The sequence below is a fragment of the Brachyhypopomus gauderio genome, chromosome 7 (assembly GCF_052324685.1).
Source record: "Brachyhypopomus gauderio isolate BG-103 chromosome 7, BGAUD_0.2, whole genome shotgun sequence".
Lineage (NCBI taxonomy): Eukaryota > Metazoa > Chordata > Actinopteri > Gymnotiformes > Hypopomidae > Brachyhypopomus > Brachyhypopomus gauderio.
Genome location: NC_135217.1, coordinates 16588963 through 16608142, shown reverse-complemented (window position 1 = coordinate 16608142; position 19180 = coordinate 16588963). Strand labels below are relative to the sequence as shown.

Sequence of the window (19180 nt, the reverse complement as noted above, 5' to 3'; positions counted from 1 at the left end):
CTTTCGCCCTCTAAATGAACTGTTCATTTATATGTGAAGACAGCTTATTTTGTCACTGTAGTCAGCATTCAATATGTGGCATTTAGTATGAATCTGAATTACAATAACAGTGTACACTAATTGCTTCTGTAAATGTACACTAAGAATTTTATATACTTTTTAGCCAGAACCATGTTTCATCAAACTGTAATCATGCACTTTTTTAAAAGGAATGAAAATAAAGCAACAGCTGAAAGGCAGTCTGTCCTTACCCAGCTATGTTAGCTTTAGTGGGCAAACCTCCACCAACCCACCAGGAGCAAAACCTTTTTAGAACTGATTGTGTAGATGGACACTTCAGGGGTGACCAGGCGCTGAATAACTTGGACCCTATTGACTGCTGGCCTACTGACGTCAGTCTACGGTCCATTAAGAAGGACACTCTTTCTTCCTTAAATAAAAATTGTGTTGCATTGAAATTAGGCCATGGCGACAAAGTGGGGAACAGTTCAGTTTGAATGGAGCAAAATTAAATCAAGCTTTTTTTAGTGCTTTCTCTGTTTTTGGATTACAGCATTTTAAATGTTTAAAATAAAATATTGTAGCCTATTTACCACTGTCCAGAAATGGCATGATAGCTAGAAATTAGCAAAAAAAAAAAAGCAAATTTAAAGACAAGACACATGTTCTAAATACCACGATGTTAGGTATCATCACAGCTAATATAACATGCATCTTATGCATGGTGAAGTATTTGTAGATGGAATTCATTGGGAGGAGAAGAATAAAAAATGACAAATATATATATATAGGAGAAGAATGAAAAATGACGTGTATATATATATATATATATATATATATATATATATATATATATATATATATATATATATATATATATATATATATTCATATATACATAGATATATATTCATTCATTCATATATACATAGATTCTTTCCTAAATCTTATGGTGGAGTGAATGAAGTAGCAGGAGGCGTGTCCTCATCTTTAATACCCATAATGCTACGTAGTGAGAATCACAGGTAAGGACAGCGCGGTGGTGCAGTACACAACCAGAAGCCAGCAGAGCGCTGATAGTGCAGTAAGTCTGTAAGCATTGAGGACGGCGCACTGTAGTCGCTCACACAGTGGGTGTGGTCTCAGTCTCTCAGGAGAACACAGCACTGGATGGCTGGACCTGTGGGGTCAAATAGTGAGAGAGGAAAGAGGGAAGAGATGCAGACGATAATGTAATGAGTGCTAATGCGAAGGTGATTGGGCAGGAGGGAGGAGAGAGTGAGATGTGGGTGTGTCTGTGGGCGTCACCCTCTGAGACTGGGGCTGGCCTACCATGACAATCTAACGTAAACATTGCCACCTCAATGTGGGGAAGCTCTAATATGGAGCATAAAATGATTCATGCGAACTGCACTTTACAGAATCAATAATAATCACTTTTATAATTGTTTGCAACTGTTTGGTGGTTAAAAAAATGACGTATTGCTCCCTTAAGTGAATGGGAGGAATCAGTAATGACAGAATTACAGAAAGAGGCATACACAATTATTACGAGAGTTTGATTCAGTGACCCCATATTATGAAGTATGGCGGCAGTACCTTAAAGGTCCTGGGACTGAGAACTGTTGTAAATCAGGTGTGATGTAAGTAAATAAGGAAAAACAAAAGAAAGAGGAATGAAATAATTTATTGGAAAAAGTAGGCTGTACAGACATTGTTGGTAGGTAGTTTAGGAATATGAAGAACATTTGGGTAGTTAGTGGAGAGGAGCCATGCAGGACCACACAAAATTGGCAGATGAAAAAACACATTTTGTGTCTTTTGTAGGTATGCCTTAATAAAAATGCAATTTGGTGCATTTGATAGGGATGCACCGATTCACGTTTTTCACTTCCGATACCGATTCAGATATCTGAGGCTTAGTATCGACCAATACCGATCTGATAAGAGTAAAACAGTGCTGAATCTACTTAAAACATTTTTTTAAACACAGACATACAGAATTACAAGTTTATTGAAAACTCTGCACCAGTATAGCACACTTAAACACACATAATAATAATATTTTGTATTTTATTATTATTATCATTCTCTTTAATCTTAAGTTTGTATAGTGTATTTTGTTTTTGATTGTACTGGAGTTGCTGCAATATGTGAATTTCCCACCGGGATTAAATAAACTTCTTTCTTTCTTTCTTTCTTTCTTTCTATCTATCTATCTATCTATCTATCTATCTATCTATCTATCTATCTATCTATCTATCTATCTATCTATCTATCTATCTATCTATCTATCTATCTATCTATCTATCTATCTATCTATCTATCTATCTATCTATCTATCTATCTAAACATGTAAAAACAACACAACTTGCATTTGTTCAATCAGTGCAATTATGAATATAACATCGAATGTAAAATAAATAATACCAAAAACCTGAAACTGACAAAAACAATAGGTTCACAACTTTGGTCAAACATGAAAAAAATAAACTGCAAGAAACCTTTTAAATGGTTCAAGAATTCGAAATATAATTAAAAATAAATAAGGAGATGAAATAAGAGAAACAGCAATACCTATGCGGCTAGTTTGCTAGCGCAGACATCACGCAGAGCACAAAGCATGTAACGGCCAGAAATATGTGTACGGTCTCTTTAAGGGAGCGAGTTGAGTGCGCGTATGGAATATTGTTGTTTTTTAGCTTCCTGCCGTAGACCGACTCAGACCACTGCTCTTTATTTTATCTTTATTTTATTTCTGTAAGTAACGCATTCAATGAGCTTTGGACAACTCACCAGTTCATGTATGTATTTTTCCAATATCGGGACAGATACAGATATTAATATCGGAATTGGTGCATCGGTGCATTTGACTTAGGAATGCAAAATCCAGGGTGGATTATTCTAAACTGTCCAGAAGCTAAAACAATGGAAACACAAGCAGCTTATTAATTAAATGCAGCTTAAATACACCATACTTCACATATGCTATCATATTGTATTAATGTTTATTATATGTTTGTTCAACTATCCCTTATAATTCAAATCTAAAATTCTTATAAGATTCAGTTTATGTTTATGATAGAGTCTGAACTCATTGTGGCTATTGAGAACATTTAGCACACACCTAGTTTTATTATTCTATGGGCACATAATTCACTTTCACAATACTTTCAAAAAGTGACACTACAAAATTGTTCTAAAATAAGTGATGGGAGGGAGGGGGAGAGAGCATGAGAGTGAGAGATAGATAGATAGAGAGAGAGGAGTTTCCAGTCAAAGTTTCACTGAATAAATTGTATACTCACCAAGTCAAAAGGATGCTTGTAAGCTCCTTGAATGAATCTTTAAAAACAACACTGTATGTGTGGGAGAGAGAAGACATAGTAAATGATGAACTTCCTGACTATTTCATAACAGCACAGCGGTCAATTTTTTGTGGGGCGCAGTTAATTTACAATACCTCTACCTGTCCTGTACAATACCTGCCTGTCCATGTTGCACTGTTCTGGTCACATACACACAATCACATATGATGCTTTTAGCCTGTCGCACTGATCAACAAAATGTTTCAGCTTTGACTATAGATTATCCACCATGGCCCTGTTATCAAATTTGGCTGACATGTTCAGAGGTCTTGGGAGTGCATTACTGGGAAGTGAAATGGTCTGGTCTGGATCTGTTGTATATTTCTGAGCTCCAGCCATATCAGCAAAGAGAGTGTCATGCATCTTCTGCGGATGACAGCTGTGTACAGGGTGGTCTTGTGTACATTTGCACCATCTGCTCTCTTAGCATTGCTTAGTCTGTTTCCATGTTGTTTGTTGAGGCAGCACAGCCACCACTTCTTCCTCTTTACAATGTTTTCATCTGCCCTTTTGACAAATGTGTCTGCAGCTGCTGTCACAGTTGTGAAACCTGGCAATGATTCTGAGGTTTATGAGCAGTCACCATTTGATAGGCAAAAAGGACACATCTATTACTTCAGTCTGGAGCCATCTGGTCAGATAGCCTGAGGCAGATCCGTTTCTTTTCATTGTGTGTTTATGGGAATTTTTGACTATTTTTCCAGAAGTGCATTTATGAGGCCAGACACTGATGTTGGACACAATGGCATGGCTCCTAGTGTCTGCACTAGTTAATCTCAAAGTTGTTCTGTTGGGCTGAGGGCAGGACTTTGTTCAGGATTCAAGTTCTTCCACACCAAACACCATGTCTTTATGGAACTTGATTTTGCGCAGTCACGCAAACAGGAACAGGGAGGGGCCAGCTCCAAACTATCCCCTCAAAGTTGGGAACATGAAATTATCCAAAATCTCTTGGTAACCTAAAGCATTAAGAGTTGCTGGAACCAAGAGGCCGAGCTCAATTCCAGAAAAACAACCCCACACCATAATCCCCCTCCACCAAAATAAACAACCCCACACCATAATCTCCCTCCACCAAACTAAACAACCCCACACCATAATCCTCCCTCCTCAAAACTTTACACTTGGCACAATGCAGACAATTACTGTTCTCCTGGCAATCACCAAACCCAGACTCATCCATCAGATTGCCAGATGGAGACACGTGATTGGTCACTCCAGAGAACACATCTCCACTGCTCTAGTCCAGTGGTGGCGTGTTTTACTCCACTTCACCAGAAAGTGCCTCTGACCCAGGGGTGGCCAACCCGTCAGAGACCAAGAGCCACTTTTTTTTTTACTGTGTTACAGCAAAGAGCCACATCATATGTGGGCATGTAAATTGTTGACGGGGGGGCGAGTGTAGATTGTTGACGGGGTGGGGGGCGGCGAATGTAGATTGTTGACGGGGGAGGGGGGTGTAATGGACAAAAAATAAGTGTTATATCGCGATCGATCGATTGCCAGTAGTTGGCGAATTAGTAACTCGTGTGAGCGTGTGAAGACAGTCAAGTGCGTGTTTTCTACTACGCCGGTTTTAAAAGTGTTGCTGGGCTTGTACACAAACCGCGCAGCACGAAGATGTAGCAGTGTGTCGCCCTCAGAGCTGATGAGGTAACCGGGCCAAGACACAGGCCGTTAGTGCAGCTGAGAGCGGACCGGCTGGGGAGTCGCATGAAACCAGGCAAAGAACCGCATGCGGCTCGCGAGCCGCAGGTTGGCCACTCCTGCTCTGACCCCACACTGACCCGCTCTGTCATTTTACATAGCCTACCACTTTGTGGTTGAGTTACTGTCATTCCCATTCACATCCATGTTGTTAAACTATCACTGACAGTTAACTTCGGAATATTTATTAGCAAAGAAACTTCACGACTGGACCTGTTGCACGGGTAACATCCTATCACTGTACCACAATGGAAGTCACTGAGCTCATGAGAGCAACCGATTGTTTCACAAATGTCTGTAGAAGCCTGCAGGCTAGGTGTTTAGTTTAAAACACCTGTGGCCATGGAAGCGATGGGAACACCTGGATGGTTTGGATGGATGAGTGAATACTTTAGGCAGTATATAGTGTTGTTGGCTTTGTGGCTTGTGTTCTATAAGGCTGTCAGTATTAGCACTGCATTGATGAAGAAGCTGTTCATGTCCGATTTATCAGGTTTATCCAACCACTCTATTTCCAACTGGAAAGAAGAACCTCTGGCTTTTGTCTTGGGATTGTTTCAACCACAGATTGACCTCCTGTTTATTCTCACTGATGAGTGTAGATGTAACGATTCAGAACAGTGGGAGTGACGCAATGACGCAAATGCAGATATTAAGAGTATTTATTAAGAGGGGAGCGACAACACACAAGACTGAAACATAGAATACAAATAGGAATTACACTATGCAACGAAAGGCTAATACCATAGAACGAGATAACCAAGCAAAGTCAACACACATAGTAACATTACGCAAGCTACATGAATGGAATGGGGAGAACCATAACGACGAAGGGAAGAGGGAGTAACAAAACCTGACAGCTGACGAGAGAACAAACCAGACTACAGCAAAACACAACGAAGGGGGGACTACAACAGAACACGACAAGGTAAACATAAAGAGGATAAGCAAACTAGAATACAAGAGCGACAGGGAAACAAACAACAGTAATATTGATAAATAAAACAGACAACACACAGCGGATCAGAAGGGCAACAAGAGAACCTACACTAACCAGATAACATAGCGCAAACACTTAGAAACAAGAATCAGGAGAACCTATGAACAGGGAACACGAAAGAGCCGGAAGGCAAAGGAAGACTTACGTACAGACAATGACAGACACAGGAGTGCCGCACGCAAGGGTTTAAATACACAGACAACATGATGGTGAAATGAGACGCAGGTGGGAACAATGAGGATAGGGGCGTGGCAGACAGAGGGAGAAACCATGAGAACGGGGAAGCTAGGCGGGACCAGGGAGGAGGGAGGGGCTGGACGTGACAGTAGATCTCATTCATTTGACTGAAGTGTTCCGCTTTTCAGTGTCCGCTACACTGTAAAAAATGTTTGATAAATTTACGGTAATAAACTATAAAATAGCAACAGTAAAAGATCATAAAGTAGAAAACAGTATATCACTGTAACAGATGCAATAGTTTACTTTAAAAAAATAAACAGTATATAAAATTAATTTTTACAGTCATAATATGTAGAAAGCACACATTTTTAATGTTAATTTCAATATTTTAGGTAAAATATATTGGAAAATTCCGTAATGTAGTAAACAAGGAATTACCCTAAAAATAAAAAAAATATTCAGTCTAAATTACAGATTTTGCTGATGAGTAGCCTACATTTCAATTTACAGTGAAAACCATTCATCAATCAGCACAATCGTACGGAGCCCGTAAGGTGACATCATGTAAAAAATAAAATAACGCGTGGCCACGACTTACTAACGCGTGCGAAGATCATTAAGGCGTGGGAATGAGATACTAATGTCGCCTTTCACGCACGGCAACAAAGTTAATTTTTTCACAGCAAAACAAGCAGATCCCAGGGTTGTTCGTGAACTGACTGGCAAGGAGGGGATGTACACTAACTGACTGCCCAAGGAAGATAAACCTGGCTTTATATAAAGTAATACTTAATTATCTCGTTCGCACGCGTTAGTAAGTCGTGGCCACGCGTTAGTAAGGCGTTCGCACGCTAGTAAGTCGTGGCCACGCGTTATTATTTTTTTTTACATGATGTCACCTTACGGGCTCCGTACATTACGTATCTGTGTCAGGGACAGATTTTTTAATTCAGTGCACATACAAGGCGCACTGCTGATTGTTGAGAAAATTTAAGGCTTTTCTGCTTAAAGTCTGTAAAATTGTGTAGCGTCGGTCCACTGGGGGCGGCGCTACTTCCCATGAGCCCCCGCGGCTCCGTTATTGATACGCATTATGTGTAAGTGTTATGACATGCTGTTGTTGATTATGTATTTGATTATATGTTTTGTTAGTTTAAGTCTCCCTGTATTAGTTTATGTTGTTGTACATTGTTTGAGTCTACCTACCGTGTTTGTGTAATGTTACAATGCTAATGACCTGCCCTCATGTTTCACGTATTGTGTTTAATACGCGTGATTACGGTTTTATGCGTGATTACGTTGCTAAGGCAAACTAAAAGTGCCTTGTTGCCTTAAAATGTGGCAACCAACGATCTATATTATAGATAATAATATAGATCATTGGTGGCAACAACTGGGAGGCCCTAGTGATGGCGGCCTGCCAGTAATTTACTGTGAAGTTGGACTTTACAATCAAATACTGTAAAATAATAATGGTTGTAATGTGTTCATCATAGAGATAAACAGTAAAACAGTTGTTTTTAAAATTATTCACCGTAAATAGGTTTATTTTAAAAAGTTGTTAATTTTACAGTGTATTATTGTAAGCTGTAAAGTCATTTTCCGTAAAAAGAACAGTTCTAAATGATGAAATTTACGGTTGTCAAAAAAGATACCGTAGTGTTTTTTACATTGTCACCGTTTTTTTTTTACAGTGTATTATTGTAAGCTGTAGAGTCATTTTCCGTAAAAAGAACAGTTCTAAATGATGAAATTTATGGTTGTCAAAAAAGATACCGTAGTGTTTTTTACATTGTCACCGTTTTTTTTACGGTAAAGTTCTGGCAACCACAGCTGCCAGTCTTTTACCGTAAATTTAACGAATTTTTTTTTACAGTGTACAATTCCTAAATATATTACGATTCCTAAAAATCATCATTGCAAAGCTTATTTTAATTAGAAACTAGAACTTATTTATTTATATTTTAAATATTATAATTTTTCTGTGGTCCATGTGAAAATCATCAACCAAACTGAAAACTTTCAGTAGCTAAATACTGAGCTCGCTTATAACAAAGATGTGGGAGATACCTAAATAACGTTAAAGTGAGATGATTTATTACTTCTACTGCAGATAGGCAGGAGCATAATATGAAGAAGCTACTTTTTAATAGTATTCTATCGAATATGATAAACAAATATGTTTACATAGAAGCAAACATGGAGTCTGAACAGAATGTCCCAACATGCTCAGTTGTCACTGTGGAGGCAGGAATGGCTCAAACAGCAGCGCGCTCGTGCATAGTCTTACTCATTTACAGGCAATGTAGCTAGTTGCTAACTACATAACCTTATTTAGTTGTACCAGAGCAATTTCTCATGTTTATTGACATGTTTATCTCATCATGTTTACAGATTCTTCATTTTTTGATCTATGCAGTAGGAACTATAATAGATGAACTGGAGTCATTTTTACTGCATAATAACATTTCTAATAACACATTTACTGTTAAAGAATCCACTTTTTTATACCTGGGATAAATAATAAACTGTTCAGTGTTCTGTGAAATCTACTGTTTTCAAAAACTACTTTCTCATAAATGTTGAGCCCCACTGAGCACACTGTAAACATCACGGAATATGGCAAACGGCAAATTACTGTTTACCTGGTTTCTATATTTCAATCATGTAAGCTAAACTATTTTGTGTGTTCACCATTCATATCAGCGATCACTTAATATTGTCAAAATATTTAACAAATCTGTTCACAAAAATAAAATACCTTTTGAATATTTTTTAATGAATGTCCATCCAGCCTCATCCGCTTATCCAAGTTCGGGTCGCGGGGGCAGTAGCAAAGAGGCCCAGGTCTCCCTCTCCCCAGCACCTCTTCTAGCTCTTCTGGGAGGATACCGAGGCATTCCCAGGACAGCCGAGAGATATAATCTCTCCAACGTGTCCTGGGTCTTCCCTGGGGTCTCCTCCCTAGGGAGACACCCAGGTGGCATCTGGACCAGATGCCTGAACCACCTCAACTGGCTCCTCACTACATGGAGGAGCAGCGACTCTACTCCGAGTCTCTTCTGGATGACCGTATTCCCCTTTCTTAAAATGTACATGCGATATTGCACAGACGTGTCAGCCAGAACAGTCCCACAACATCCAGAGCCTTAAGGAACTCATGACGGATCTCATCCACCCCTGGAGCCTTGGAGCCAAGTAGTTTCACATCTACCCTGGTCACCTGGTCACATGAGTGAAGGCCAAACCCCCGTCCCAGTCCTCCAGCTCTGCTTCCTCTATGGAAGACGTGATGGTAGGATTGAGAAGATCCTTGAAGTATTCCTTCCAACGCCTAATGACATCCCCATTCGAGGTCAGCAGATCTCCAGCCCCGTTGTATACAGTGTTGGTCAGGAACTTCTTTCCTTTCCTGAGTTGCCTGACGGTTTGCCAGAATCTTCTCGGAGCCGAATGAAAGCCACTTTCCATGGCCTGATCGAACTCTTCCCACAGCTTCATGTACTGTGTCCAGAAAAAAGACTATTCTGGACATCACTGGAGACACTTTCTTGCCCAACAGTTAATTCTTGATCTTCTCTATGCAATCATAGAGGAGGCTCTTTTAAGCACGATACATTCCTAATAAACGTCTCATGGTCTGTGGTGGTGTCATCAGGTCTTTATATTGCCCTTTTCCTCACAAGCCTATAGCTCAGCCCCCTCTTTCAAAGCCCTTCATCCACATCCACTACATACTCCAAATACATACATGGAATCTCTTTCTCCTTTGTTTGCTATAGAGCAGGTATTTCACTGCCAGCGTACATGCTGTTGATAACTGTTTTGGAGCATGTTATAAAAAGCTTCAGCGTTCAATGCTCCTTTCTTGCTCCTCTGTATGGAAGGGTACACACCTCCAATCTAACTTTCCAGTGATGAATATGTTGATGTCAGTCCTCTTCCCAAATACTGGACACAACAAAACAATGTATGACGTCCCTCACAATGTGTGAGCTGCTTCTTTGCTAGTGCCATTTTTACCTCCCACACTGGTGGATTTGATATTCTTTAGCGGGTGGCAATCTAAAAATATCTGTACCACACATAGAAGCTCAAGCAGACACAATAATCCTGCTGCCGCCATCACGCTTCTCTGGAAATGTTAGCTCCACCTGGCTCAATGCGATATAAAGAGAGATAATACCATGAAGTTTTAAAATAATGATATAATCAGGTCCAGAATCGGGTCCCCGGTAAAAATGCAAAAAGGCTGCACTGACAGTACAATACAAGGAATGGAGAAATAGTCATATGTAAATAAATGCATGGATATTTCAATTTCATGTAAAAAATGTTCTCAACAGCACAATAAATAAGCTGGTTCTTTTTCAGGTCCCAAAAGAGCACTTTTAAATAAGTGGGAAAAAAATGCTACTAGCTGACTCACTGTCAAAGTTGACCAATGGTGGTTAACAAAATAAGGCCGTTCATTCACAAGTCTATGTGACAGTAACATATTAAGATATATTTTTATTTCACTATGGAAAACATAAAAGATTTAGCTTTCTACCAACCAGCAAAATTGAGTGTGCACTAGCCAGTGTGACCTCTCTAGACTCTGACTTCTCTACACAGTAACATGATGTTCTGACTAGATAGCAAATTAAACGTGCATTTATAATAGTAGCAAACTATCCAAAGCATGAACAATTTGCTTGATTGTAATGTTATCATTGTAATCAGCATAACTTTGCACACACCAGCTAGTTTGTTGGCCACTAGCACCTTTTATGCTTAATTCAACCAAGGGGATTGTACTAGGTTCCTGGACTAATGCTAGCCTAATGTTCATCATCTCCTCCCATGGCACGTTGAACCAGACAGCTAGCCCAAGCTTCTGCTTACCACGCATACTAGACCATCTCTGCTCTCACCATTTCCTCATTCTCACTGCCTCTCATCGACCATCATCATTAACCAGGGGCTCAGATGAAGGCTAGGGTTAGGGTTAGAAGGCTTTCACCACAACGTCAGTTATTATGTCGTTTTTTTGTACTTTTGGCAGCATCAGACGTACCTGTCTTTTTTACTCTGCACCTCTGTTATCTATTTTGACTTTTTTGGAGATGCACTGTTTAATGAAGGCAGCACTAGGTCTGATGATTAAGGTGTTTTAAGAAGTGATTGGGCCAATTGTCTGATCTACCTATTTTCAGACATTAGAAAAAAAGACAGTTGCATCATCTCAAGGCATCTCAGCCCACCGGCAAAGTGCCCAGTGTGCCAGATGGCCCAGTCCAGCCATGCTCGTGAATAAAATAATAATACAAAGAAAGAATGAAGACCATTCTTTAATTAATATAATGTTCACCTGACTAAGCCAGCTGAACATTTTTGTGGAGGTGTGAACGTATTCTCAAAGTATGTATGATGACATTTCATGTTATGTATTTTCATGATTTTAAACATGCCGTAGAACACAAGTAATTTTAGATTGTTCTAGTATCTGTATAACAGGTATGTGACTCTGGATAGGTAAACTACCATGTGTGACTAGAGGATTTGTCAAATGATAGTCGTTCCTGCTTCATTGGTGGAGAAATTAGCTAGAAGTAGCAAGTTGTTTATAACAGTATACATGTTGCATACTGACAGTCACGACCTTGCGCAGGGGTGGAACCACAGCGATTATGTCATTTACATTTACATTTTAATGGTTCAATAAAGGTAATTTAAAAACCAAGACATTTCCTCACTAAAAAAAAAAAAACCCGGTACGCCCGGGACAGGACGTGAAATACGGACATGTCCCTGGAAATATGGATGTTTGGTCACCCTGTGCTAGATTGAAAGATGGAGAACTCCTCTGGCTGGTGTGGTTCCAAACGTTTCATCTTCATTTTTCAAGGTATTAAAATTGGCATTTATTAAATTGTCAACTCAAAGTATTTACTTGGCAATACTTGGGAATACTTGCTAGTAGTGACTAGTATAGACCAGTGGTTCCCAAACTTTTTCTGCCGTGCCCCCCTTTAGTAGATGAGAATATTTTTGGGCCCCCCCCCCCTACACACACCCCCCCATATTGACACATGTGCACGTTTTACTTCCAAGCTCCGCGCCCCACCTAGGGGGCGTGCCCCCCACTTTGGGAACCACTGGTATAGACGATGATTAGTAAATGTATTGACGTAGACCTAACCTGTTGTTTTTTAGTGGCTGCTCTCAGAACAGGGTCAACACAGTTGTGCCCCACAGCTCATTACTGAAGTGCTTTCAGCATGTTACACTGCATTTTCAACTGCTCACTTGGTTAGTGAATTATTACATAATTTTGCCTCTACCAATTAAGCTAATAGTGATTTTAAAAAAAAAGCTTGATCACGCCCGGTCCGGTCCGACCCGAGGATAGTGGCGGGAAATACCGGACGCGGGCCGGGTCGGTTTAAGTTTGGGTTCGGGTGCGGGCAGAGAATCTAAACTCTACCCATGCGTATCAAGACTGCTGAATGCTAACGGGCCCCATGCGTATCAAGACTGCTGAACGCTGACGGGCCCCATGTGTATCAAGACTGCTGGATGTACTGGCTTGTACAGAAGATGTTTGGACTATGTCAGTCAGTGACACCGGCACTTTTGAAGAAACAAAAAATATATTTTATGTTGAGTTAAATTGCCTGTAGGTGTGAGTGTGTGTGTTGGCCATGCGGCGAACTGGCGACGTGGTGTTCCGTCTTCCCCCGATGATGCTGGGATTGGCTCTAGAAAAGAAACTGTAGAAACTATTCAGAGTGTGCAAAGCAAATGAACAACTTGCATGTGATCCTGTTCAATGTGTATGTAGACTGTGCCATTGCTCTGTGGCTATTGTTTTGTTCTTCACAGTGCTTTGCAGTTTTGGCTGTGCTTGGGCCAGACTGTTACATAACAGGCTGTGTTGGCCTTGCAATCGAAAGAGGAGACAACAGTGTTTAGGGTTCACAGTATGTCCATATAAATTGTCCAAACTCAGTTATGCCCAGAGACCGTATAAATAAGTGGACTGGACGACACGAGTGAAAAGTGAAGCCTCCGTGAGTCAGCTGCCCTCTAGTGGCTGGCTGCAGTACAACTTTTAACCCCGCCCATTCCCATGTAAGTAAACGAGCCGGACGAGAGACTTTGAATTTTTATTACACGTAAAATAAGTTTTTTTGAGCAATTATATTTTGTCAATTCTATAACACCCCATTGCATTAGCCATCTTGGTGGCTTCAAAAGTTCGTAATGGGAGTCAACGGTGACGTACCGTCCATTATATATACAGTCACTGGTTATGCCAAAGAACATTTTCTATGGAGTGATTTTTATTTCAATAGTTCCACAAAAGCAAAAGTAAATCCAAGAGCAGAAAGTATATGTCATGAATGCAAAACAGAAAAAAATATATCAAAAGTATATTTTTTAAATATAATTGGTTATTTGAAACTTATTTTCGTTTGCATTTTGACAAGTTTTTGGTTCCATTGTTTTTGTTTTTTTGGATTTTCCCAGTAAGGTCTTTTGCTTCTGGAATCTATCTTTGCTTCTGCATCGTTTTTTGCTTCTGACTTTTGGAACACATTTCACGTGTGGGAGGGTCTTAGATGAAGGCGTTCCTCTGCAATCTCCATTGGTCACTGATTCCGGACTGACACAGAGCTCTGAGACCGCCTCTGGGACCAAGCCACGCCCACCCCACCAGCTTCCAGCGTTTTCAAACATGGCGGAACGCGGGGGTTCTGATTCACAGTAACATGTAAATTGAGTTTTACCATAAACGTTTATACAAAGGTTATAATTAATTGCTAAATGGTCTGTAGATATTGCAAATGTACACTGTCTGAGAAGCTCCTGCTGAAGATGGAGATCCTCCCTCCTGCCTGGGGTGACCAGGAGGCCCTTGGGGCTGCTCCCCAGCCCGCGACGGGGGGTGCTCTGGGCCTCGGTCTCTGGCGCTCCTGGGTTGGGTGGAGGAGTCCACCTTGCGATGAGGTGCCCCGGGAGGGGTTGGCTCCCCAGGAGGCTGGGGTGACCCCTAGCAGAAGGCAGGGGTCAGCTCTGGGAGGAGGTAGGTCTAGGAGGTGACGTAACCACGCCCCAGGAAGGTAACCTGCACACACATACACCTCGGATGGACAAGGAGCCATAGCTCCTTGTCCTCACACTATGTGGGGCTAAGCGGCCGAGTGCCGGTTAGGGCGTGAGGGCCCTGTGACCGACCGGGGTGTGGTTTTGCCAGTGTGATTGACTGGTAGCTATCATAGACTCGTAGCCTGCTAAATTTCAGGAGATTTTGCTTGCTAGCTTTCACCTAGATTCAAGAATGGTGAGAAAGCAAGAATGCACAGTGATCATAAAAAAAAACAAAGCTGTTTCTGATCAAGTCCACACAGCTACAAGGATCTGCACAACTACATTATTCTATAAGAAGCTTCTGAAATAAAACCAGTTCTTAGAAACATTCATCTTCGTCATTTACATGCACCATCACAGTGTTGCCAACTTTTCAGGATCACTTGGAGTGAAGTATTATACCGCGATCAATCGATCGATCGATCGCCAGTGGTGGTTGGCACCAGAGCGAACTAGTAACTCATTGAATCATAGATATGGATCAGAGGTAAATAAACTAGATTTTTTTTTCGGCAAGAGAAATCGGATGTGTGGCGTGAGAGCGTGTGAAGACAGTCAAATGCGTGTGTCTCACGCTCAATGCGTGAGAGTTGGCAACCCTGCCATCAAATTCCTTACATTGCACCAGGACAGGTCGGAATTATTCTTCACTTTACTCTTTCAATTTAATATTTATACAAAACTGGCAGCGAGAGAATGAAACTGGATGCCTTGATCAGAGTTGATAAACTTGAATCCACATTTCCACATTTCCACCACCTCAGTAAATAGTTATGTCCACCTGTTTAGCTGCAGTTGTCTTATGGGTAAGATACATGTAGTTTAACGAGACGGTTCAGTGTCATCCATCAAACAGGACCATGTGAATGTATCTGAGCAGTTAGCCAGCTGACAACTCTACAAGGATGTTGTAATGACAAATTATAGGCTTAAAATATTCTCAATGTTCATAAACTCACTATTTTATCACACTTGTTTAATATATGTTGCTGTTAAAAATAAATATATAGAGAAAATGTGTTAGTCATTTTAAAAGTCAGAATGAATGTGTGACCAACATGAACATGTATATTTGCTACAGTTTTCACATGCAGCCATCGACACTTGTAATTATTCAAAAACTTTTTGCTTAAAGCTCGGTGGTGTTGGATTAGAAAAATGTCTATAAATTCTATTTTCTCTAATTCCTTTGATAATGAAACCCTGTAGTTTTTATTACTGTCTCTGTCCACCCACATTAAATAGCAGAGCTTCATGTTGCTGTGTATCTGCATCTGTATCTGAGATGCAATTTTTAAATGGTGCCACAGGGTGCACCTGAGGTTGGTGACTGATGAAAGTTTTCTAAATAGCACGACATTACTTGGAATTATGTGGCAATAATGATTTTCATTTGACGAAAATGAATTGTTAGTAATTGTTGCTGATAGTGTTGCATTAGTAGAATCAGTAGTGATGAAAAAGGCTGAGCTTAAATTTGGTTCTGTTGTCAGGAACAGAACATGCTACCAGTATACTCACATAGCCTCTCTTAGCAGATCAGGGGCCATTGGAAAAGGAAGTGAAAATCTGTAAGCTGGACTTTGGAGCTGACTATATCCACAAAACGGATGAGTTTCCCGAAACATTCTTAGCGCTAAGTACTTCTTCACCTCATACGTTTCATACGAACGTTTCGGGAAACCCACCCCTGAAAATTACTGAACTGAAATGGTTTAAGGCAGCCTGTTACCGGCTACATGCATAGTAACTTCATTTAAAGGTCTTATATTTAAACTTTCATTTTAACTTCATTTAAAAAGTCCATTTACCCATGACAGTGGGAACATGTGCAGATGTGTCATTTTCAAAACGTCAGATAAAAATAACTATATTTATATCTTGACTTCCGGATTAGAAATAGAATCAATTTAGTGAACACAGTGTGTTTTGCAGAATCCAACTACATTATTTTAACCACTGCCATTTCCTCTTTTGTGTAACCAGTTGTTGTTCATGTGAGCATTTAAAAATACACACACACACCTGCCACTTTATTAGGTACACCTGTCCAACTGCTCATTAACGCAAATGTCGAATCAGCCAATCACATGGCAGCAACTCAATGCATTTAGGCATGTAGTCATGGGCATGACGATCTGCTGCATTTCAAACTGAGCATCAGAATGGGGGAGAAAGGTGATTTAAGTGACTTTGAACGTGACATTGTTGTTGGTACCAGACATGCTGGTCTGAGAATTTCAGGGATCTACTGGGATTTTCACGCACAACCATCTCTAGGGTTTACAGAGAATGGTCTGAAAAAGAGAAAATATTCAGTGAGTGGCAGTTCTGTGGCTAGTACCATTAGTACCAATTGAGCATCATGTCAACTCCACATAAGTATTGCCTACATAAGTATTGTTACTGACCATGTCCATCCCTTTATGGCCACAGTGTGCCCACTGCCCATCTTCTGATGGCTACTTACAGCAAGATAATGCACCATGTAATGAAGGGCGAATCACCTCAGACTGGTTTCTTGAACACGACAATGAGTTCACTGTACTCGAATGGCCTCCACAGTCACCAGATCTAAATCCAATAGAGCACCTTTGGGATGTGGTGGAACGGGAGATTCACATCATGGTTGTGTAGCCGACAAATCTGCAGCAACTGCGTGACGCTATCATGTCAATATGGACCAGACTCTATGAGGAATGTTTCCAGTACCTCCTGTATATATAAATTGTTATATACATTAGTTTTTCATTGAAAGAGCTCATTTATGGAGTTGTAACTGATCCACGTGGTTAAAGGGGTTTTCAGGACTATGTTGACCATGCTCACATGTATACCAGTATACTTCATGTGTGTATACCAGTATGCCTCGTGTGTATACCTGTATGCCTCATGTGTGTATACCAGTATGCCTCGTGTGTGTATACCAATATGCCTTGTGTGTGTATACCAGTATGCCTTGTGTGTGTATACCATTATGCTTCATGTGTGTATACCAGTATACCTCGTGTGTGTCATCATGGAGGGATCAGCAAGCTCCACTGACTGCAGTCTGCCAGCCAGCAGTACACAAAAGCTTTTGTTTTGGTTCTGGTCCATGAAGCCTGGACCCTCAGGACCAGGTTCTTTGTTATTATTCTCTCTTTGGGGCTATTACCTTTTGTGATTTTTGCTATTAGTACACAGTCCAATGTAGATACGCCATTTTTAATTTGTTGGAAAAAATGAAAACGGTATTTTTTTTTCTTAAATCAGAGGAAGATCCTTTTTTGAAGGTTCCAGAGGAATCAGGAGTGCTGCACTATTGTTTGTTATGACTGGCCCAACAGTGAACAATAGCGCCCTCTGCTGGCCGCTGTGAGACGTGTTGTGCACGCAGAGTTTGAAATTGTACTGATTCATGTTTAGAAATTGATGTTTGTATTAAGGACGAGAGTATCAATTATGTAAAAGAGTATAAATGTAACAAAAACGCCAATATAGAAGCATAAATTGACAGTGCGGTGGTATTAACCACAGAGATGCGTAACAAGGAAATAAAGGTGCAAACATGAGAACACATTTGATATGAAGCGTAATCATACAGTTAAAAACATGATCATTGTGTGATTTAACTGTGACTTGTTAAGTAATGAAATCTTCCGTCAATTTCTGCTGGTTTGTTGGTGTTTATATATTAACACTCTGCTTTGTGTGCTTATTATTTGAGCAAACCTTGAAAGTGATTGAACAGAACTATTTTACTGGTGATATATTGCAGGAATGCTGTGATTAAACATCATTCACTGATAAGACCCAATTTTAATGCTAATTGGGACTTAGTAATCGTATTTTACACATTCACATGACCCATTGATGATGGGTCCCTGGATGTCTGTCATCCAGGTAATGAAGATGAAGAGTGAACTGTACTGTATACATCACTACACACACACACACACACTATAGCTGCTGTATATAAGTAGCTACTCCACCCGATTCGTACATTGCTGGTTTGAAAGCTGTGCTTTGTTTGGAGAGAGAATCTGTGAGTTTTACTATATGTATTTGGCTCTTTCAGAGGATGTGCTGTCGAAGGAGGCTGGAGAATGTGCAATATGTCTAGATGATCTGCTCCAGGGAGACACCATCGCACGCCTGCCCTGCCTGTGCATATACCACAAAGGGTAGCACAGCCAATCACAGCCAAACACAGCCAGATTGAAATAACTGCATTCAACACAGATATTACACCATATATATTATTTTCTGATATTCATTTATCAGAAATATACTATATTGACATGCATATATCACATATTAATCAGATGAAGTAAGCTTTACTAGCTCCGTCCTCAGATAGCAGTGATAGATTTGCTAGTTTCATCATCAGTGATTATGAAGTTAAACTTATATTACTGTGGAATACAGAATATGAAGATGCATATTTAAGAAATTATTTGGCCTGGTTTGACCTTTCCTACACAGCTGCATTGATGAGTGGTTTGAAGTGAACAGATGGTGTCCTGAACATCCTTCCGATTAAAGCGTTTCATTCAGTCCTGCACAGGTAATGAGATTACTCTTTAAAAACAAAATGAGAATGAATGCTATTCGCATTTTAAGCAAATAAAAATTCTCTCTCACTAAACACTGAATGAAAAACCATCAGTGAAGTTTTCAAAATAATTTCCTATACAAACTATGATACAACTTCCACTTTTAAATTTGGGATTTCCCAAGAGTATTACCACCTAAAACTTGCATTATGCGTAATTTTCCTACCACCATGTTTTGTTCTTTGGACCCA

General features: G+C 40.2%; 1 protein-coding gene across 3 annotated transcripts in view; it reads left to right on the top strand.

Moving 5' to 3' along the window:
• The window catches only part of znrf2b (zinc and ring finger 2b), a 44148-nt gene that overhangs the window by 14409 nt on the left and 10559 nt on the right, over positions 1-19180 (top strand). Inside the window, exons 3-4 of one of the 3 annotated variants that reach the window (XM_077012131.1) lie at positions 18452-18557; positions 18859-18940. The exons of the other annotated variants lie outside the window; for them this stretch is intronic. Of the exons in view, the coding sequence (XP_076868246.1) occupies positions 18452-18557; positions 18859-18916 (164 nt within the window). The 3' untranslated portion in view covers positions 18917-18940. The remainder of the gene's footprint in view (positions 1-18451; positions 18558-18858; positions 18941-19180) is intronic. 3 annotated transcript variants of the gene reach the window in all.